Below are 24,079 nucleotides of genomic sequence, written 5' to 3'. Positions count from 1 at the left end.
TCCTTCACTCGTGGATAAGACCCCAGGGATTCATTTACTTGGGGCAGTAACTCATTCCTGACCCTAAGTACTCACTCTATCCTTTACCAACTAAGGACTCTGACCTTGGACTTTGAGGTGCTGTATGGCTACTGAACCAGATACTTTGGTTGTGCCTGGCTGAACAAACTCCCACGCACCCTAAAATAAAATTAACAAACTCTCTGGTCCCCCTTATCAAAGTGGGGAACCACAATTCTGAGTTCCAATCCAGATAGATTTTCTTAGTTTTTTTGTGCCTAGCACAAAGTCCTGCCCTCAGCCCAATAGAACATCTTGGGAATGAATTACAGCAGAAACTGCGAGCCAGAGCTGCTCGTGCAACATAAGTGTCTGACCTCATAAATGCACTTCTGGAAGAATGGTTAAAAATTCCCATAAACACACCTTATGGAAGTCTTTAGGTGTTGAGGCTCTTGTAGCTGCAAAGGGTGGGGCAACATCATATTAAACCTGATTGATTAAGAATGGGATGCTGCTCAAGTTCATATGTGTGTGAAGGCAGATAAGTGAATACTTTGGGTAATATAATGTAGTTAGTTTAGAGTATTATTACAGAATGTTTTGCTGATGTCTTGCTTAAAATTTTGAAAACTCCACCTTATTTGTTCTCTCTTCTTTGGCTCCATCAAAACATGTGACATGCAATGTAGAATAAGCAAGTCTGGTTTCTGGCCATAGGTGCAGCTTTCAACTATCTTGCATCTCCCGTTACTAAATCACAAAACAGTAGTGTAACATATCTTCAACCAAATGTAATGAACATAAAAATCTACTTTAATATATAAATTGGTAACTAGCTAAAAACCTAAAAAGTAATAAATAAATTAGTTAAAAGATAAATGTAATTGGATCATGCTGGCCCAAAGTTGGCTAGTCCTGTGTCACCTCAATCAATCAATCAATCAATCACCTCCAAGGCAGGGATTATTAGTATTAGTAGTAATATTAGTCCTACTGATTAAGAGTATTTGTTAACAACTGAAACAAAATGACCCTGCCATTCACGCTGTGATTTAAAAGCTCTATTTCATGTTAATTAAAACAGTGAAAACAAAGTGAAGATTCAAAAATTTACATGTTGTGTTGGGGCAAATTACTTGTTGGTTCATTATACTTACGGCAACACAAAATAAGCGTCACAATGCAGAACTGTTTCAGGAACCACTGTGGAACTGTTTTGGGTCTGGTCTCCACCAGGGAAATATCTCAGTAAGGTTGTGGGCTGTTAAACCAAATTAATGAGCTGCAAGAGATCAAAATACTTAGCAGAGCTGAGGTTTGTGATAATTCTTTTTGGGTTTGTCACCAATAGTGACCTCACCTACAATAATTGATTGTTTTGGATATGTTTTTTTTTTTTTTTTTTTTTTTTTTTTAAATATCGTAATGAATGTTTAAGTATTATGTTTGAGCAGATTGCTACTCTCTACCTTGTGGATTTCTTTGTGGTGCATTTCAATTAAAATCCATGTTTATGATGTTCTTTTCCATCCCATCTCTAGGTGCAGTGTGTTTGCTTTGAATAGAACACTTCTTGCAGGACAAACTGAAGATTTCCAAGTAATTTTATCATAATTTCCACATTTCAAAACTAATACTCAAGGGTGTCTGGCTGTGTGCACTTGCTAAGGTTCTGCTTTTACAGTCTTTGGTTACTGTAGCCTTGAAAAGCATAAGGATCACTTCTTGTTACAGGTCAGTGCTCTGCCTCTGTGACCTACACATTTGATGTATCTTCCTTTAGCTTTAATGAGCACTTTACTGTGACATTGTCTTTGATCCCCCCCCCCCTCCTTTGTGTGCCTGGTTTAGATCTGGTCCACATGGACATCCTTACGCTGCATCAATTGGCAATCAATTTCGTTTTCTTTCCCGTGTCTTCTAAAAAGCAACAAACATGTACACTAACTTATTGTACACGCTGCAGTACTCATAGCCACGCCTGCTCTTGTAGAGAACTGTACTCAGATTGATGAATGATTTATTTGAAACTGTAAATATAAGCTTTGGGGACTTCCACTCCACTCTGCCTGTGAGTTTTGGAGCATTAAAACACGTGTTCTAAAAACAACCTAAAATGCTGTTTGAACCCACGGAGGTAATAAGCCATGACACTCTCCACTAAAAAAAAAAATCATATTTTATTCAAAACTTGCGTAAAAGGAAAAGTTGAATCTGTGCTTCCACACAAACTTTAAATGGTCAGCTACAATGCTGCTTATAACAGGCAAGCAGAAAAATCCCTCTTTCCAGAAACACCAAAAAGACTGTCTGTTCCTATTAGGTAGTTGTCCTTCACAAGTCTTCGTGGCTGCAAGGCAGGGTCAGAAGAAAAGGCACCCAATCCCGAGACATGATGATGAAACTGTGACAAATCAACTCATTCTTCCACTCCAGATTCTGCGAGTCGCTGTGCCACGGGATTTCAGTTTCCCTTTGAGTTTAGGAGCCAGCGAATCTCGCGACTCAATGGTGTTCATTTCTCTAATCCAATCCCTGCATAAAACCTCCCTTTGAACGTCTACAGAAAATCTGAAAGGCAGCACATATCCCTCCCTCCTTTCGCCCGCTCTCTGATCCGCGCTCAGTGTCCGACGCACAAGCGCTTGGATAGAACGGGGATAGAGCAGATCTAATTAAGTTTGCTGATGGTGAAAGTGATGATTACTCTGCAGGAAAAAAGGGGGGAGAGTGAGGAAGAGGGCAGAGAAGATAACGAGAATAACTGAGGGGTGGGGTTGGGGGGGTGAATACACCCTCCCCGCTTCTCCTCCTCATCTGCCCCTTCCTCTTCGTCATGATGATGATCACCGACACCATCATTAAAGTCATTATTCAAATAATTCAAATATTTTCGGGAGTCATTTGCTACTAAAATAATACCATCCATCCCCTCCATTCGCTTCCGGAGTGTGATGATTATACCTATTTGAGCATTTTACATTTAGTGTATTGGCTCTGTTTTACTCTAAAATACTCATGAAATCTTAGTTCAAACTGAGCTAATTTTACTTTCATAACCCAACTTTTCTGAAACGTAGCTGTTGTTTTTATTTTCCCAGTTTTGACTGAAAAACTGCTCCTGCCATACATCAGCCAGAATCAGACCATAAACGTGAGGCCACTCGACTTTTTAAAGCTGGCATTTTATCCGGATTTCCTCCTGTTTTGTTCTTTTCGCCTCCACTCTAATTTGTATTGATCCGAACTGCAGGTGACTTCTATCGCTTTTTCTGAAATGAGGCATCTGTCTCAAGCACACTAGCCTTCTCTGACCATCCCCTCATCCAGCCTCCCCCTCCACCCCCTACCCCTCCTGAACACCTCCTACTTTCACTTCCTCCAGTTACGTCCCAACCAACCGGGTGTGTGCTAGATGCTGGAATAAATTAAACTGCGACGCTATGGTACAGGAGGGAGGGAGAGAGAGAGAGAGGGGAGCGAGAGCACCCCTAATGCCATTCACACATTCCGTTCGCTGGGAGTCCAGGCACTGTCAGCATCATCAGCAGCTCTCCCTGCGCCCTGCATGCGCCCCGAGCGCGCCCCTCTAGCAGAGAGCAGAAATGAGTTAAGAGGACGGAGGCTCGCCACGCTTCTCCCACCCGCGCATTCACCGAATCCAAGTCACAGCGGTGTGTTGAAGTGACCAGTCTGCCTGTGAGTTTTTTTGACCCCGTCATCTTAAACGCGTTGCGGTCGCTGGAGTGGACCTACAGTGCGGAGCGCACACCGCTGGAGATACCGCTGTGAGAGAGAGAGCGCTCTGAGGAGGTTGGATGTTTTGTTCCCCAGATTGTTCGCGAGTTTGAATTTGTGAGCGAAATTTTTTCTACAACAACAACAACAAAAATCTTATTAATTTTTTTTCAAATGCCGCCCAGTCTGCACGCCCAGCTGAGCCCAACTTTACGGTCCTATCAGGGGATTTTGCGGAGACTAATTCCAACCAGTCACGGACTCCAGTACTTGCAGAATCAGGTAAAAAACAAAGAAACAAAACAACAACATTAAACCTTTTAATAATAACCGACCTAAGGTAGCGAAATGAAATATTTAGATTTTTTTTTGTGTAGGTTACGTCGTCCAAAATAAATTCTAAACTCACCTTTTTCATTAGCTTCACTTTCCACAATGCAACCTCTAAAATATTTGTTCTGGTCTGGCGCTACTTGACAAATGAGCCCTCTCAGTTCACCTTTGTTCCCCTTATCCCAAACCAAAATTACTAATTAGTGCCCTCTGTGTCCACGTTGTCTCAATTGCTCTCCGTCTGCCTCTTTCTCCTCCTTCCAGCGGGACTCGTCAGCAGTGCAGGGAGAATGAGGAGTCACCGGGGCCGGGGGAAACAGCATGAGTGGCCCGTGCATCTCCATTAGACTGACGGCCCTCATGTTTCTATGGAAGTGGTTATCACTAAGCCTGCTCCAGAGCTGGTTGGTAGCAGGGGCCAGTGCTGCGGACCCTGCCGGGTCAGGCTTCAGCGGCTCCACTGGGCCCCTGGGCTGGCTCCTTTCGGACAAGGGTCCTTTTCACAACTCGCAGGAGTTTGTTGATTTCACAGAGCGCTACCATCAGGGATTCACCACCAAGTACAAGATATACAGGTGAGAGACGGCAGTGGTTGTGCCAGCTGACTGCTGCAGAGCTTACATACCTGAAATCAAGGCTGTTTTTGTCAAGTCAAATAGGCTAAATGTAATTATTCTGATTCATGTGGTCTTGCTTGGAGTTTTCCCCCCTCTCCTTCTTCTTTAGAAAAGGGTATACTAAGCCTAAGGGTATACTAAACAAGAGATTAGGGCATACTTTTCTTTAGTCTATAAAAGATGCAGATTTAGTGGGTGGTGAATTGGGGGATGATGTATTGAGAAGATTACTTGGAGGTTTGCATACAAATAAAAGCACTGCATGCAGTTTGCACACATGCAAGCATCTTTGGGTGCGACTGCTTGCCTTTTTTGTTGGTAGCAACGACATATGGTTTGAGTATGATACAAACTCTCAAAATGCTGCATATCAGTGGGAACTCAAAGTGAAGATACTGCAGGGGGGTTTGGGCAAAGCAGTGGGACATAAGAGATATCTGGCTGAGCTCGCTGATGTGTGACAGGATGGATTCAAAAAGTGTGCAGTGTGAAGTGTAGTGGGTGTGTGCTTTCGAAGCAGCGGGGTATTGTTTGAAAGCTTGCTGTGATGTAATTTTTCTTTAGTTGTTTTTATTTTATTTCCCGACAGGAGTAGAAAACACTGAGAATTTCAGAGATGAAAGCTAAAAATATTACTCAGCGGTCTCTTGGTTTGGATATATGGCATAAAATGGTGTACAACATCCATGTGGGTTTTTTTTCTCCATTTCCACAGCTTGCGTTACAAAGGAAAGGAAGGCGATTTTGCCACTGTCACCAGAGTTAACACATTTAGCAGATTTTTTAAAAGTCTTTTACACAAGTGAGTGTACGAGCTGTCATATTTCCCTAAGTTTTGCTGTCTTCGGAATAGAAACGTACCTCCAGCATTCAGAGTGTGCACTGAAACCGAGACTGATCAAATTCTGTTAGGCTGTGGGTTCAGTCAGCGTGACTTAGCACAGACTGAAAGGGCAAAGTCTGGTGTATGTTTGTTTGATGGCTGTATCATCTTATGCAGTCTATAAATCACCATCCTAAGTAGACTGTGTGAGCATTCCTGTTTTGACTTCAGGGTGTGAATGTCCTCTGGAGGTTGGAATAAAAAAAATCCTTGTTTTTGATGTACATAAACATAAACAATTTTTTTTAAAAATCACATGCTTGACTTCACATCTTTTGTGAAAAACTGATGTGCCAACAACAATGGCTGAAGATGCTCCACGATATGTGAGAGTGCAACTACGTGTGCTTACTTGAGTGTCTGTATCTGCGCCGGTGTGTGCCAGGTAAGTGCTTTGATAGTCATAGATGAGAGTAATGCCGGGGTGTCCTCAGCCGTGTGGCAGAGGAGCTGTTGCCAGCTGAACAGAGGTTTGACTGACACTGGCATTTAGCAGCTGACAGGGGCGACAATGCCAGGCAAAGACAGAGAATGTAGCGCTGCTGGCTCCCCAACATCCATCATTTCCTCCTTCACTGCCTCTCTGTTGGCATCGTCTTTCCATTTCTCAGGACGTCTTCATATCTGCTTTTCTCCTTGCTTGCTCTTGTGCCCTCCTGCCCTTTCTGCACCCCACCCAAGTGCTGCAAATCTAACATTTGCACACAGCTAAAACATGCGCTCATATTTTTGGCCAACTTCTAGACAACATTTTCTTACAGACAGTATGACTTTTTTTGACCATCAATCGAATATCTGATAATGCAAACTTGACAGGTCTATAACCGTCTTTTCCCCTCAGGCTACAGTGGCCTTTTCAGTTTCACTCTAGAACAGTACGATACCTAATTAGAGCAGAAATCCAATAGAAACTCAAGTGAAAAAGGTGAAATATCACCATGTTGAATAGAGTTCCTGCATTGTCATTTAGTTTCCTGGGCTGAAAAAGAAAAAAGCACAACTCTTTCGAAGCTTTAAATATCTTGCACTCCTGGCACTGTCATCCTTCACTGAGCAGCTGAGGATGCTGAGAAATGAAGAGATCAGAAGTGCCTTCAAACTGCAGTGGGATGTGCTGTTTGTTTGGGTTGCGTGGCTCATAAAAGACTCATGAATTTTAAATCTTCTTTATTTAAAAAAAGAAAAATCTAGGCAAAAATAATCTTTTGTATTGACCGACAACAGCGTCCGGCTCCTTGCAGACACTTTGCAGCCTATTATGGGTCAGTAAAAGTCCCTTTATTGCCTCTTGAATCACCAACACTGTGTGTCAGTCCCAAACTGAAGCTGGCCTCAATTTGGAGAGCTTTCCTTAGTGCTTGTGTGGATTCCACACCTCCTAAGTATAAAGTATATGTACAATACTGGCATGCACACCCAAAGACAGATGAGACATAGCAATATGAACTCAGTCTCAGTATTCACCGGGTATGAGGGAGGTTAAATTTAAACATTAAAATGTAAACCCCGTCTCTTCCTTTATCTCCATGTCTCTGTCAAGTTCTTTTTTTTCCTGCCCCCTCTCCCTACCTCCCTTACTCCTTTTCTTCCACCCTTGTCGAATGATCTCAAACCAATTGCTCTCCCTTGCTCATAAATATTCTCCAGAGCTCAGTTGGCCTTTCCCGTCAGGGGGCAGGGGAGAGGGAGTCAGGGAATGAGGGAGAGGGCTGTAGGAGATGGAGTACAAAAGGAGAGAGAGAGAGAAAGAGAGAGAGAAGAGAGGAAACACAGCTTTATCCCCCCCTGCCGGCTGATCATTGCATCAGAACAGCTTGTAGTCTTTTCCAATTATATCCTTTTTTTTCTTTCTTTCCAAAAATTAACAATTTAGTTGAGTATTATTCAGAGTAAAAGTTGTAAGGTTTTTCTTTTCTTTTTTCCCCCCCATCGCCTGCCTGGAGTGCATTAAAAGGCAGATTAAAAAGCTTAGAGATTTACAGCTTTATGTCGCAGCAGCGTAAATGTGAAACATTGTAACAAATGTGATTTTCAGACTGCAAATCCTCTGAGTGAAAGAAAGAAGTTCTCTCTTTTCAAGGTCTGATCAAATGCAATAATATAATGGATTCAGTGGATTCAAAAGCAGTGAAAAACAGGCATAGAGGCACTTAACGATATTACTTCCAATGTGATTGGAGAAAAAAAATACACCTGTTATGTCAGGCATAATGGTGGTTTTAAAATGCCCGTTTATTCACTCGCTCTTTCTCTTCTCCCGGCGTGGGTCGCAAATCTCACAACAGCTTTGTGGCTTTTATTTTATTACTGATGGCAGTTGGATGATTCCAACTTTCCTTGTCCGGCTTGTACATCTTGGTTTATTTGAAAAGCAAGTGAAGCAATAAACAGCATTTCTTTTCACTGCTCCTTGTTCACACTGATAGTGCGAGATGAGATTTTAAGATATTTCTGTGCAGTTGCTGAATACATGTGCATCATTGCTGGAGGGGAGGCTGTAAAATTAACAAAAGTATGCTTCAGATTAATTATTGAGTAGCTCTCGGTGTTGAGAAATCATCTCTGCACATGTGAGAAGCTCTTGCGCCATGATTTCTTGAGTGCAGTCGAGCCATATCCACAGACAGTAGCATATTAGTCAAAATGTCACCTCCTCCCTTCTTCTTCTTCATGGGCCATAACTTTTATATCACGCCTCATCTCCTGTGTTTTCTCCTCTCTTTTCTCCTGTCAGCCTAGTAGCTGTTACACTGACTTCATTTGATATAAGGAGTCGTCTCTTGTAATTATGGAGTGATTAGTGTTTCAATTATATGCAGACATGTTTGTGGAGAGGATAGGCTGTCAAGGCATGATGTTCACAATACCTGTCATTTGACTTAGCCTATTGTCGTGTTTATGACTTTGCTATTGTGTTTTGAATGCTTTAGATGGGAAAGCACATTTAAAAGAGATTATGAAATGGGACGGAATAAATGGGTTTACAACTGCAATGAAAAAGCAATGAACAGAAGAGAACAAAACAGAAGAACAAAAGGGAGAAAGAGCAAAGCAATGTAATATCACAGTGCAATGCATCATAATACTATAGTAAACAATGCCATTAAATACTATCAGTGCTCCTGAGAAGATTATCTAATATTAAAAAAAAATAACTATCTTAAAGCCTCTGATAAAGACTAAAATGTCAAGTTGCCATTTTACTATGAAAATCTTGTTTCCATGCAATGTGAGGGCATGTTAGATAGCAAGAATTACTATTTGATTAGTCAAATTAACAGTTTTTTATGATTGCATTCAGTAAGTCACCAATTTAACTTTATAACAAAGATGTGGAAGAGTGTACTGTAGTAAATGCTGCGTCTCCAGTCATATACTTCGATAATTACCCTTGCTATTTTTAGTATGTAAGTGTTTTCACACTATCAAATACAGCCGGATGAAGTCTGCTGCAAGGAACCAGATGGCAGTGGGAAACTTAAATATTAAATTCTGTACCCCTCGAACCCTCAGTGGTAACCATCTTGACTCTGTAATGGAAAAGAGACCATCACAATTTTTTCTGCCAGTAGAAAAAGGATAGAAAGTGGCTTTGTAGCCAGCTATCTTGCCAACGGTCTCAGATGTTTGGTTTTTGGGTTTTCTTTTTATCATTTCAGGCAAAATCAGACATATGCATCTGTTCTGGTGCTGTTATGTGTTTGTTTAAGTTAAACTGTTAAACTTTATGAGACAAATGTTCACAACAGCTAGCATGACAGTCACAAATACTGTAAATGTCATATAAAGAACATGCACAGATATTCTTAGTGTGTAAAATGCAAGTGTACTAATTGAATTCAATTCAGTTTTCTTTATATAGCATAAAATCAAAACACCAGTCACCTCAATACGCTTCAAAATGGAGATACATTAAAAGTCTAGATGGTTGTGTGCAATGGTATTACTGCCATTTGTATATGTTCAAAGTACATTTAAATGCAAAATAATTCAACAAGTAGTTTTAGGACTTAATCAACTCAATAAACAAACAAGACAGTTTTTCAGACACACTGTAACATTTCTATAATGATTTATTGCAAGGTATCTGCTGTCCATTTATCAAACCGTTTTGTTTTTGTTTTGTTTTGTTTTTTCAAATTTTTGAGGGTCAGATGCCAGTGCTTCAAAAAGTTAAGGCATTTTTACCCCCTCACACACACACAACACTGCACAGACTCTGGAATTCTATGAAGAAAATATAGGCCAGCTGCAATATGATTTATGTTCACTGTATGAAAATTACAACCAAAAGTGAGACAGCCAGCTCCAGAGCACCCTTTGATCAGCTGTCACCCAGGTCTTCAAACTTAAGACCTTCCTCTTTTATAAAGACAAGACGTCAGATGTGACCCTGGATTCCTTTTGATAGGTAAAAACACAGATCAGTTGTCAGAACAGTGACACATGTAGCTTTAAATTGCATCACACCTTGATATAAAAGTATCAAAATGTGCATTAGGGCAACTTACATTCCACAGGTCGTATATCAGGACTAAAAATCTATGAAGAACCAGGATGCATAATGTCAGAACTGCATTTTAAGGGACTCTCCATAATGCCCACTTTAACAAAACCCATTTCTAAGCCATCATCTTGAAGAAGTTTGACCTTAAGAATTAAAAGGAAGCATAAACAATTTTCCCTTTGCCTGGAATGTAGGTGCTTATTGGGGACATCTCCAAAAAGACTGGAGGAAATAAAAAAGCTCTTACAGAGGACAAAAGGACTGTTATGAATCTATTACTGCTTTCCTGGGCTCATCTTTTCTGTTACTGACTCATACGGCAGTCTGTATCCAAGCACTTTGTCTTTTAATCATATTTGCTCTTTTGATTGATCTATCAGTCTGTATGTTCTGCAATCAGTTAGAAATCTTAATAATGTTTAATGACTCATCCATAGAACCAAATATCCTATAATCATAGAAAGCGCAATAACCTTTCCAGAAACTAATATCTCTATGCACACCCATTCCAGTTTTGCAGTAGAAATCGAAATTCTTCAGTCCAAACAACATCTTTTCATTCTGCTGTTGTCCAGTTTTGGTGAGCCTGTGTGAACTGTAGCCTCAGTTTCTTGTTCCTAGCTGACAAGGGTGGCACCCAGAGTCGTCTTCTGCTGCTGTTATCCTATTTAAAGGTTGGGTGTGTTGTATGTTCAGAGATTCTCTTCTATATACCGTAGTTGTATTGAGTGGTTATTTGAGTCTGGTCATTTTCCCCTGATCAGTGATAAGGCATTAAAATGCATCCCCTTTTGTGAGCTTCATACTCTGCATGGTGGAATCTGCCATGAAACGAAACAGCATCAAGATTTCGAATCTGCCAGAGTAAGAACCTCTGAGCATATCGATTCAGCATCAGTCGTGATTTTCTCTCATTTATTACAAACAGATTACGTGTAATTGCTAACTTGACCCAAACCCATAGTAGACTAAGCCACTGACTCCATGCTGTGTCTTGACGAACCAAAGTTGCTTTAAATATGCCGAGTGACTGTAATGGTTGCAGACCTGGCCCCCATTTCAAAGGCAATGAGATTGCAAGTTCATTGCACTGTCACATTAACTTTGGTCACACTACGCTCTCCAACCATTGTGTTCTCTAGAATCATGATTGCAGCAAATGCATTGCTCTACACCTATTATTCCAACCTGCCACAAAACACCGAGTAGACTTCCTGTTAACCAACTGTTAACCAACAGAAATGTCATCATGGCATTTCTGCCTCTTCATACAGTTCCAAAAAACTGATAACCTGGTTTAGGTCTACTAGGGTGAGACATTTCTCATTTGTTTTGCCTCAACAAATATTTAAATAATTTCTGTTTTGCCTTTTACTGGTATTTGTTTTTTTTTTTGTTGTTGTTTCTTTAGTAGTCAATAGTTAATAGCACTTTATATCTGCTTCAGCTATTTTAAAATGCTTTATAAATAAAACTGGTGCGGTTGTCTTATTGTTAGTGTGTAATTAACATTGGCCGAGCAGTTCATGTTTGTCGTGGCATTTGTATGCGCATAAAGAGGCTGAAGCTCCAGCAATACTCAAAGAATAAATAACAGTTTTACTTGACCAAGTCGTTTCAGCCTTTGGCCTCCACCGGGGTCGTAAACACATTTGCGTGCGTGTGTGTCATTCTGTCTGTAAACATAATAGCTCAAAAAGGTTTTCATTAAGTTTGTTAAAACTTTAAAAGGGTGTAGAGTGGAGTCATTGTAACACTGCAGTAATGTTTGCCTTACATGCCCCCAAAGTCTTCAAGAACAACTTCATGATTTATAATACTTGGATCCTTAGATTTGTGTGTATTGCCAACATTGGGAAAGTATCATATAAAAATTTAAAATATCAGGTCATATTTGACTTCTGACCTCTCCTTCAAGATCAATAGATAATAATACAAATAATGCTATAAAGAAGAATTTGAATTTCTTTTCTATTATAAGCATACAGCGAGTAATATATGGGGATTCTAAATATCATGTTTCTTTGGACGTCATTTATTTAAGCTCAAAAAAGGTCCGATTTTTATAAAATGTCTTTAAACCTATACTTCAAATTCTGCTGCCTACAAACACTACAAACAAATGTAGTGGCAAATGCTCAAATGCTCAAGTGTGACATTATAGTCTGCATCCAAATATCAAGTCAAATTTGAGCTTTGTACTCAATTTTACATTTCACCTCTGCTGGTTATGTCAGGTATATTCAAATTGTTTCAACACAGCAAAAAACAAAAGCCCATATTTTGCCAGAGAAACTTCTTAAAGTATATTTTAAAAGAACAAAGAGTACAAAGTAAATACATAGCAAATACAATACCACTCCCTTAAAAGTAAATACTGCCCAGAGAGTGAGCTGCCTTGGTGGAAGTTTGCACTCTTGGATCAGTTGTGTCAGCTTGTGAGCCATCAGAAGTAGCTTCAAAACACTTCATTTTAATAATCATATAAAACCCATCGTCTGTGGAAATGTAGTCAGCCTGTTTACTGATGCTGTTTATTCATTTCTACATTTAAGCATGTTTACTCGCTTTTACATTTCATAGAGTATCCACAATGAATTAACCTGCTTTAAACTACATTTTCAATTTTGATGATTATAGGTCTTTTTATTCAGTTTTTCAGTTAGTTGTACAAATTTCAAACTTATTGTTTGCAAATTGGAATTGAACGTTACTGTGTAAAAAAAAAACAATGTCAAAAGTTGAACTTGATGCTTTGACAGGTATAAAATAATGTGCTGTACTTAGTTACTGATGCTTGGGGCAATATAACCACTGTCTTTGTTTACAGATCGGAGGACATTGAGTAAGTTTATGTGGCAATATATTTTTTCTCCCCAACAAAAGATTGGACTGTTAAATATTGTTCTAAACAGAAAAAGTGTATTTTCAAAGACAACACTTATTTCCATGTATCCCTATTAGCCATGCGAAATGATAACCCTGATGTGTAGGTCAAAGGTGGGAGTTCAGCCTTGGTTTCTTTACACCATGAGCACAATTCCCTTTTTAGGGGGATCAGGGCCATCATGCAGATCAGAAAGAAACGATTAGTAGTTGCAGTATCATGTTAAAAACTGGTGCGAAGTGAGAAAGTGCTCAAATGCGTCATTTTTCTATAACCTATTTTTGTCCTTTAGGATTGCAGGACCGACCAAAATTAGAAGCACTCAGGTTTGATGTAATGTGTTTCATACACCCAAACCAATACTCTATCATTGCACTTTGCTAACAAAGACATTCGATGTCATGAAATCACAGAGACAGATAATTTCGAGCAATTTCAGGAAATTAAAAATCCAAGCTTTTGCCTGTTATGTCTTCTAGATATAAAAAAAACCAAAAACTGAATGAATACAGTTGGTTCATTTCATGCTTCATTTATGTTGCCATTTCTTTAAATTCAGAACACATTCCTGTGCTTCTCTTCTGCCTCTCCGCTTGCCTGACGTCCACAGCCTAATCAAATCTGACCTTGTGCTGGTGAGCGTAGAATGCATTTGCGCGCAGAGGCTCCTAACTGCAAGGGTCTTGTTTGTTTATAATCAATATATTATTGTATGGATTGGTTTCTTTTTTGTATATTTTATTTGACTTCATTGCATTTTATTTTTCTATCTTTATTTTAAAACCATTACAGGATATATCCAGGGAGATCACGGGTGTTCATGTTCTTCAAATTTCCTTCCATTTTTCCTCTATTCATTCCGGTGAATTGAAGTATGTTCATTATCCTTCAGTTTCGAATACATCCTCAGGAAAGAGGTAGAGCAGCCCCTTCTTAATCACCAGCGGCAATGATAGTGACAAGTACTTCCTTCAACTAGAGCTTATGGCTTCTGACAAGTGTGGGATTGGGGAGTTATAAAGGACAGAACAGAGATTTATTGGTTAGAAGTCTATGAAAACAGGTTTTATGAAAATGTCTCTGTATTAGTATTTGAGGCCAAAACTTATGAATTGCTTTGAACACTAATTTAGGATTTATAAACCTGCTTTAACATACTGTAGGCACTATTGGGCCCTCTAACAGTGAGCTAGACTTTCGTATTAGGAAAAACAAACTAGTAGATTGAAAGCAGAAAAGTCAGTTTTCCTAAATGTCCAGCTAATGTCATGCCTCAGCACATGCACAACGTTTCCAGATGTGGCTTAAGCCTAGTTTTAGACTTTTTTCACTCCTGAATTTAATTTTAAAGATTAGTTTTAACCTAAACTTTTTTAAAATATTTTTTTTAATATTCAAAGTTAGAATTTTAAACTAAAGCCATGTCTCTCTCCTCGTGTACTTAGATACAAATTATGCAGAACTACAGATTTAGTAAGCAGGGTAAATGACCATTTTGTGATTAAAGTACTTAAAAGCACCAACACAGTCAATTCATTTCACTTCAGTTCATTGATCCGCCAAAATCAAGGAAGTCCACTGCATACACCTGTATATCAGCTGACCAGTGTAGAAGAAAACAGTTACTGAAGTTGCTGTCAGCATGCACACACCATCCTTATTTACATGTCTGAATGCCATGCTAAGTTGCACAGATAACTCAATAGATAGCATTGCAATATTGGCAATAGTAAAAGTGTTATATGGCCACAGTGAAGGTAGCAAAATCTCATATACAGTGGTCCCTCGTTTATCGCGGGAGTTACATTCTAAAAATAAGCCGCAATAGGTGAAATCCATAAATTAGCCAATGTTATTTTTTACAATTATTCTAGATGTTTAAGGCTGTAAAACCCCTCACTACACACTTTATACACTTTTCTCAGACAAGCATGAACATTGTCACACTTTTCTCTCTTGTTTAAGCACTCTCAAAGTTCAAACCTGCATAGAAAAATAAGTCCAGTATTATAGAATGAAGCCAAAGGGACCCGCAGGTGCCTTTGAAAGCACAAAACATTTTGTTGACATTGTTGTGTTTGTTGGGGAGAAAACTTACAAACACACAGTACAGCACTTCAGAGTCACATTGCTAGTGGTCCAAGATTTATGTAAATCTGACAAGCTGAATGCATTCTGTACTGTACAGGTGACAATGCATGAGATTGATTGACAATGGTCTACAGCCAATCAGGATGCAAAACACACACACACAAAAAAGCATGCAAAATTGCACAAAAAAATCAGCGAAACAGCGAGGCAGCTGTGGTGAACCGTGTTATAGCGAGGGACCACTGTACTACAAAGATGAGATAGAACAATGCATAAATAATAAATTCATTAATCAAAAAATGTGAAGAAAACTAAAGTTCTAATCTTCTCCTGACAGGTTTGTTCACCTGCCATAAAAAAGGAGACCTGTTGTACAGTTTTATAGAGAATTGTAGGAATGATTTCCTGAACCATTCTTTATGGCAATTGATTAATTTGGTTTAAGTCTAAGGGAGAATGATCCCTGCTGGCCCTGTAGTGTGGAATGAAGGAAGTGTGATGGATTGTCCGTGATGGAGAGCAGTTTTGTTAAGTGACCTCATGTCCCTCACTGACTCGCGCGCCTCCAGTTTTTGGCCCAGAATGGTTCCAGCTAGTTTGCTGATCCTGCTGACATATCTGGCATTGCTGCTGCCACTCATTAACACTGTTTTGTCGAAGATTTCTAAGATCTTACTTTACACAGTGCAGTATCTGAGCTTCACAAACACTCCTCATCTCCTTCTCCTACGCAGCATCAATGTCAGTCCTCCAGTCCTTTCTGTCATTCAGGTGAATACACAAGTATCTGTAGCTATTTACTGTTTTCAGTCTCCTCAGCCATCTTGGATATTTTTTAAATTAGAAAAAGGGGAATCTGACAGACAGTCATCATGGCAAATTACCCAAGGGTCACCTGGGTGACGTACAGTGGTGTGAAAAAGTGATTTGTTAATTTGTTAGCAAATTGTCACACAAATTTTAGACAAAAATGACCCAAGTAAGAACCAAACTCACACTGCAGTTTGAAAAGAGGATTTCATTTATTAAGTTATAAGAGCTTTCCAAACCTACCAGATCTATGTGAAAAAGCAATTTTCCCCCTTGTTAAATCATGAATTAACCACATTTTTGGAAAGAGCATGGGTGTTCACGTTCTTCAGATGAATACTGCCAGACACCTTGAATTAAGAAATCACTTAGATTGAACCTGTGTGACAAAGTGAAAAAGATTAAAAGATTTTAAAAAGCAACACATCATGGTTGGGTAAGGTCAGTGTTCATAATTTAGAAAGAGAGTAGACATATATGGGGAGCTCGAAGGCAAAAACCACTGCTGATCAAAAGAACACAAAGGCTTGTCTCACATTTGATGACTTTTGGGAAAATATTCCGTGGACTGACATGATACAATTGACAAGTTTTTTGGATGGTTTAAGGCCCATTATATCTGGCTTAATACTAATACAGTGTTACATAAAAAAGACATCATACCAACAGTCAAAAATGGTGGCAGTATTGTAATAGACTCATTAATTCTGCCCCCTACCAAAAAAAGAGAATTTGTGGTCATCAGTTTGTGTCAGTATGTCAGGGTTATGCAGCAGGACAATGACTTAGACAAAGACTTATCAGATTAAGATTATTTTGCATAACCTTTAACAGGCCGTTCATGGTCAAAACCCCTCCAATATGACTGTATATGATTCTGCAAAGCAGTTTTGCCAAAATTCCTCCACACTGATGTGAAAGGCTCATTCTCAGGTCTCAAAAACGCTTGATTGCACTTCTTGCTGCCAAGGGTGCCATAACCAGTTATTAGGTTTGGGGGGCAGTTACATTTTGAATTGGATAGCTTTTTTCACCTTAATAAATTATTGCATTTTGTATTTATTCGGTTGTCTTTGTGTATTTTTTTTTTTTTGATGATGTGAAACATGTAAATGTGATAAATACGCCAAAACTCAAACTTTTTCAGGGCACTGTATTGTAAGATTCAGATGTACTGATTGCAGTCAGTGAAATTAAAACTGTATTTTGATAGAAATTTGAAGCTCACAAAATCAATCGGATGCTATTTAGAATAAAAAATGAAATTTAATTTGTGATTTTGCAGAGTTTTATGTGTCCTCTCTTAAGTTCTAAATATGGACCTGTCAGTGTAAGAATGTGACTAATAAAACCTTTAAAACTGTAAGAAAATTATGGTTATGAGCAGTTACAAGAAGGGAAAAAATGTCTTTGCTGCCTGTTATAAATACTGACGTTGATGGCTTGACTGGCTTTGAATCTTGTCTCGCTCTGTTGCAGACTGATCTACACGATTGTCATGGAAACCCAGAAATAACTGTTGGGTTGACAGTACCACATGGAAAGACTTTGATAATATATTTAAAATTGATGATGTTTTTAATCAGGCTGTTACTGTTAATTGTTTGTAGTCCCCAGCTTCGATTGCTTCCAGCTTGCCTGTCAAGCGGGCTGATGTTCGTGCTGTCACAGAATTAGCTGTTAAAAAAGTGTTTTACTTACACAGTAAAGAAAGGACCAGAAAACAGAATGTGCAACTTGTTTTGGGTTTGAATCTTGTGTTCTGAAGATGTATTGTGCAGAGCTACAGTATGTCATACTTTGTAAAAGCCGCTGCGTGCATGCTGTCGACAAAACTGTCGACAAAACTGTCACAAAGAGCAGGATTTACTGTAGCTGGTCGCTCTTCAACAAGCTCTTTGATTTATTTGTGTATGAATTTGTGAGGTTAAGTGTGTATACACAGTGTATTGGCCTATTAACAGTATGTGCATGCCTCATTATGTAGACAGTGTGAGTCCAGACATTCTTGTGTGAGTCCGCATTTTGTGTGTGTGCGTCTTTGTGTGTGAGAGAGAGAGCGAGAGAGAGAGAGACATGTAGTCCCTTGTCAACAATGTTATGACAAACTGCAGCACAAAAGGGATAAGCAGCTTCCATATCAGCAAACCCTGCTGCCAATCATGATCTTGCTCTCTCGAGCTGCCCTTGCTTTCTATTATCAGAGGTGTAGTTGTATTCAAGGAAGCCACAAATCATTAATGGCAGCTGCCTATTTGGGAAAGCTTTTGTTTCTTACAATATGTAGTATTTCACAGTTTCTCAAAACTGGTCTTTAAAAAATTAAAAGTTAAAACGAATGCTTCCTCTTTCTTCCAAGAAAACTTTAAATGTTAAAGCTTTGCTAAAAAGGGAACATGAAAAATGAAACTGACAGTGCCTATTTTATCCAAATTGTTCATTTAAAATTGTGTAGAGCTGTAAAAATGGTTTTTCTTTGGTAATAAAAGCAAGTAATAAGTTTAGTCAGATACATTTACGTCAAGGACGTGACCATTTTTTCAAAAATTGTTCTCTGGTACTTTTAGGGACTTCTCAAGGAATCTGAGCAACAAGAACACACAGACACACCTTCACACGCATGCATGCACACATACACACATTTGTGGAGTGTAAATGCAAACTGGCATGGCATCAATGTATTAGTGACTCCAGAAGTACACAAGGTGCACATTTGCGTTACTGTGTCTTTTCTGTCCTACGTGGCTTCAAATCAAACTAACAGCTTTTAAGAAGTGGAGCTTTTTCTCTGCTCAGCATCTGCTATTTTAGAATTTGATCGGATGCTTTATGCCATTCCCGTGCTTGACTTCCTGACCTCCTTACAAGCTCTGTGCAGCTTCACATGACTTCCTACAAAAATAGACTCAGTGCATAATTTTGAGCATCTTATGGGATTCTTCTGAAACGTGCTGTGGAGGAACGATAAGCAATTGCTTGAGTGGGTGCAATCAGTTACGATGTAGCCGCCCTGAGTGGGATTCACTGTTGGTTATTACTATTCAGCTGTTCGCTGTGAAACTTTAAAATGAGCCGAAGATAATGCGATTTTTTTTTCATGCTCTGCCCAAACTGTTCTAACACAATGTTTTATTACTGCCGTTAATAAACGCTTTGATTTTTAAACAAAACAGTAGGCTGCTGTTTTAAAGCTATATACAAATATTTGTTTCATTCTGCTGTCAGGTTTTCTGACAAATTTTGCTAGAGGAGAATCACATTAAAGGTTTTCTGGGCATAAATAATCAGGGAAGTTGAAACGTGAGTGATTAAATTAACCATTCATCACAAGTTACTAATGTTTAAAAGGGAAAAGAAAAGTGGCTTCCACCAAAACAAGCAATGAACTGGGATAAAAGCTGAACAAAAAAGTAAGCTAAAGACTCTCCTAAGGTGTAAGCGCAACACGATTCCACAGAATGAGTCCACAGGCACCACGCTGCACCTTTTCTCCCAGCCTTTGTACTCTGTCCCCGACGGCCGAATGGAGACAGCCGTGCGCAATTACCTGCTCCACGGGGGAAAGGCGGTACCTGAGACACAGGAGACAGAAAGAGCGAAACAAAACACAACATGCGGCACTAAGGCCATAACACATTCTTTTAGAAGAAAACCAAGAAAAAAAAAAAAAAAAAGACAGCAATTGGCTGTTTTCTGATGAAGACAGTGAAAATGAGGATTGCCAGTATGGGTTACAGCTCTGCTTTCAGGCTTGTTTGTGTGCTAGAAGTGACAGCTGTCTATGAGAAGCCACGAAACAAAAGTACAGACAAGCGTCAAATTAAAGGAAATAACACCAGAAAGTGTCTTTGTAACGAGCTGAGATGCCATATGCACAGCTTTGCATGGATTCTGCAAGTTTTTTTGGAAAACTATTGTAGAAATTGTCTAACGTCAGAAAAAACTGTCAACTCATTGCAGTCGACTTACATGATTTTTTGTGAGGGATTTATTTTCTCCTTCTGCTCTTTCCTCTCCTCACTGGTGAATCATTTGTCCTCCTCATTAGAAAGTTGGCAGGGTTTTTTTGGTATAACCAAGAGAATGTTTCATGTCACGCCACATCATTAGTTAACTCAGTGGAATGATAGGATTTTTAAAGCCTAACTGACGGAGGGAAAGATGTGTCCTCACTTGGTCCTTTGTTGATGGTCCTGGGAAAAAAAAGAAAAGAAAGAAAAGAGTAAAACTGGTGCAAAAATCTGAACTCACTTTGGTTAATATTATATTTAAAGCCATGTTTTGACTAAAGGGTATCCAACTTGAACAAGTCTACCTAACTAAATACATTATACAGCTAAATGCCTTTAAAAGTATGTAATGATAACTCTTGATTTCAAGGGTGCACAATATTGGAAAATATCCCTACTAGTGTCCAGCAGCTGCTGCAGTGTCTCTAGCAATAATTTTAATAACACAGTAATGATACACATCAGCACGACAGCTCATTTCTTTTATTATTGCTTGGGCATTTTGCCTTTTTTAGACAATGACAACTGAGAGAGGTGGAAAGAAAAACAACAGGGAAATAATTTCCTTGTTTTTTTTAATGTCATTAATTTTTTTAAATTTTGTCATAATTTTATTCTAATTGTTTTTAGTATTTAGTGTTTGTGTATAAAAATGTCTATTCCATAATTATTCCATAATTAGACAAAATAGTATTAAAGTATTATACATACAGTATTATTATAGCTTACACTGCATAATTTTGCATTCACAATTCATATATTTGCTCTACGGGAGTTTTAGATTCCCACTGACAAAAGGTCACACTCTTAGGTGGGAGTCGAGTGTTGGAAACGTGTACTCGAGTATCACTTAGTTATATCAAAGGCATGAAAAAGCCAAATGAACAGGAAGCAGTATGTTGCCTTGTTTATAGGACCTCTCAGCGGGTTTAATAGGATTCTCACAAATTAATGGTCTAATGTTTGTTTGATGTTGTTGGACAAACTGTTGGTGGCAATTCTGCAAAGCGTTCACAACCAGCAGCTATTAACTACATCATTACACTCACTTTCCCCGTCTTGATCTTCCTTTCTTCCCTAGTTTGTTTATCTGGTGCGTCAATGACGAAAAGAAACGGGGAGGGTGAGAGTCTGTTTTCTCCTCTCCCATCCCACTCCCACTCTCATTTCACTCTCCAACTCGTTTTTTAAAGACGGCATCATAAGTAGCTCAATTAACAAAGTTGATGGGAGCCGCTATGAAGGTGTCTTTCTGGGATATGCTCATTACGCAACTGGCACGAGTAGAATTTCTTTTGATGTCACTCAAAAGAAAAGCCTCTTTGTTTGTAATTCTTAATTTCTAAAAACCATTTCCCTGTTGCTAATGATGCATGCATATTGAGAAGGATCAACGTCACATCAGATTAAATGAGGAGGGAGAAGCAAACTGCAGTAAAGGAAAAGAAAATGTGACATCGAAAGCGGCGGAGTGTCCGCGGTTTGCTCGCAAGGTTTTCTAAATGCATGTATATTTGGTTTATCTTACTGAACGGAGCATGAAGGACATTTCTCTCATTTTGCTCTATTCTCTTTAGGGAGGTCCTTGAAATAACTTTGAGTCTACATCAAGCAACTGTTTTGCACAGTGGGTTATTTTGGTATCTGGGGTAACCCAGCTACAAAACACAACAATATGTTCTTACTTAGCCTTTATTGATGAGATGCATGTGTTTGTAAATCATGATAAAATAATAATGATGAAGTGCTGCTAGCAAGTTTTTAGTTCTTCTTTAAGTAATGTTTTAAATAGTGAAATGAAAATGTGTTTTCAATTTACTATTCATCAAAATTTATTAGCAGTACTATTTGTGTCTTGCCCTGTTTTCTTTTAATTTAATACAGTCCTGTAGTGGCTTTAATCACTATGAATTAAAGGTCCTTTTTAGGTCTTTTTTTAAAAGAAATTACAGATTAATGTTGCCATGGCTATGTTCCAGGTCACAAATACAGAACTGTGCAAAAGTCTTGAGCCTCTCCTTATTTATTTGTGGTTTTGCTGGGATTCATTGCAGCCATTTATTGAAAGCAGCAAAGATCCTGTAGATAGAAATACAGCACATAAGGTAAAAACAGAGTTTGCACATTTCTAATGAGCTCGAAAGTCAATATTTAGTATGACTGCCTTTATTCTTCAACATATCCTGAATGCTGTTAGGCAGGCTTTCTTTAATTTCTTTAAGTAACCTTCAGGAGTAGTTCTCCAGGCAATCGTCGTAGAGGAGTTTGGCCTACCTCAGCCCTTTCTCTTTGTTTCCCTGAAGGAAGGAACACAGGAACAGCAACTCTCCCACTGAGACCATTTGGGATATGGGTACAATTTCTGAACAGTGAACAATAGATGAACCGCGATGCATCTATCATGTCCTGTGTGAGGTCTTTACTGGATTTTTTTATGTTTCATAAGGCCTTGACTCTCAAATATAGTTCATCTGCGGTAGATAGTTTTTAGACCTGTCACTTCTTGTTTTGTCCTCCACTCGTGTAGTTTCCTCTGATATTTTAAGGACACCCTATGCCCCATGCTAAGATATGCTGCGTTTTCAGCTAATAGCTCTTTTGGAATCACTTTTGGTGCAAATATAAATATATTTATGGCTGTCATACTGCATTTTGTTGGAATTTTGTAGATTCAACTAAAGAAATGGGCACAAATTATGTGTTTTTGCCACAGGCTGCCGGTAATAAAGCTCTCAAGGATAGTCATTTAAAACTGGTTCTTTCCTAAGTTGTGTATTAAACACACCTCTTAATTTAGGTGTGTTATTCATGTTTGATTCATTCGTAGGTCAATATTAAGTGGAAACTATTGCAGAAGAATACTTTTAAAACAATACAAATCTGGTTCTTTGGAAGCAAAATATCAAGAAATGAGGTGTGGCTCAAGACTTTTGCACAGGGCTTTACCTTATTAATGGAATGTACTGCTGCACAGATATAACAAATAAAGTGAAGATATCTACGAAATTTTCATGTTCATCCATAAAATGCCAATAGTGAACACAGGCTCTACATAATGAATCAGTTATTGCTTCCTCTTGCAACACACCTGCCATGTGAGGGCCATTTGCTCAAGCTCAGTCAAGAATTTCAATTTCATTTCTTGCAGCAATTTGATTATTTTAGCAAGAGTGAAAAAGTAACAAACCTAACCAATGACAAAATTGTGCAAGAGAGGCTCTCATTTACCAGTGTGAACAGGATCTAATTGGCATTTGGAATACACCATCATATAAACAGTAAACATAAGCTGTATGAGAGGAAAATCATATGTGAAAGGAAAGACAAGTATATCATTAAAGAAAGGTACAGTACTGCCTGATGTCAAAGGTGAAATTAGACTTGTTTGAAGCAATTGGGAAAGAAAAGTATTTAATTAATGTCATCCCCTTTATACCACTGACAAATGTGCATTAATTATCATATAGGCCAAAGTTTTCTCCATTGTTTAAATATTGGAATTATTTTTCTTCATGAATCACAGTTTGAATCCAGAGTTTCGTAGCGCAATGATGTGGACCTAACTGCTGTAAAGTCATTACAGAGTATCTGAGTAAAACAGCCACGAAATGAGAGATGGAGGAAAACTGTCTTTAACAGTAACTGCCTCGCTGCCGGAAAGAGTGTACGAATACAAGCAGAACACCTGCAAAGACAAGTCAAGCTTATTTTTCTTTCTTTGTGACATTTAATTGTTCTTCTGGTGGGTGGAAATGAAAATGCACTATAGCTCACTAGAATTAACTTGAAAGAGACACCAAAAGAGCCGTAGACCCGTAGAAGCTATGAGGATTATTCATGCCAACCTAACTTACAGACACAGAATAATTTTAAATAAATTATATTATAAAAACAAACAGCCAAAGGAGAAAAAAAAACCCTGTATAATAAATCTGTTTTTGCAAAATGTGCACATGTGCGTAAATGGCAGAGGTTCAGATTCAAGTGTCATTAGTCTCAGTACTGTATACAGATCAAGGGCAGAGGTTTGTGTTATTAATCAATTACATGATGCATTCACACAATGTTGATCAAGTGTGACTGTGTTGCAGTTTGTAAATGAGCCAAAGACACGTTCAACCTAATTGATCAACATCAGCTGATGTGCAGGTCCATTTGAAATTATTCCGACTTGGTTTTGTATGATTACTGATGTATCAT

At 38.7% G+C, this 24,079-nt stretch overlaps 1 protein-coding gene across 1 annotated transcript in view; it reads left to right on the top strand.

Moving 5' to 3' along the window:
• Positions 1-3,490: 3,490 nt before the first annotated feature.
• The window catches only part of brinp3a.1 (bone morphogenetic protein/retinoic acid inducible neural-specific 3a, tandem duplicate 1), a 61,051-nt gene continuing 40,462 nt past the window's right edge, over positions 3,491-24,079 (top strand). Inside the window, exons 1-3 of the mRNA XM_063460461.1 lie at positions 3,491-3,816; positions 3,927-4,023; positions 4,339-4,649. Coding sequence (XP_063316531.1) covers positions 4,396-4,649 — 254 coding nt within the window. The 5' untranslated portion in view covers positions 3,491-3,816; positions 3,927-4,023; positions 4,339-4,395. The remainder of the gene's footprint in view (positions 3,817-3,926; positions 4,024-4,338; positions 4,650-24,079) is intronic.

This window comes from Pelmatolapia mariae, linkage group LG17 (assembly GCF_036321145.2).
Source record: "Pelmatolapia mariae isolate MD_Pm_ZW linkage group LG17, Pm_UMD_F_2, whole genome shotgun sequence".
NCBI lineage: Eukaryota > Metazoa > Chordata > Actinopteri > Cichliformes > Cichlidae > Pelmatolapia > Pelmatolapia mariae.
The sequence above is the reverse complement of the archived record's forward strand: the minus strand, read 5'-3'. Positions and strand labels throughout refer to the sequence as shown.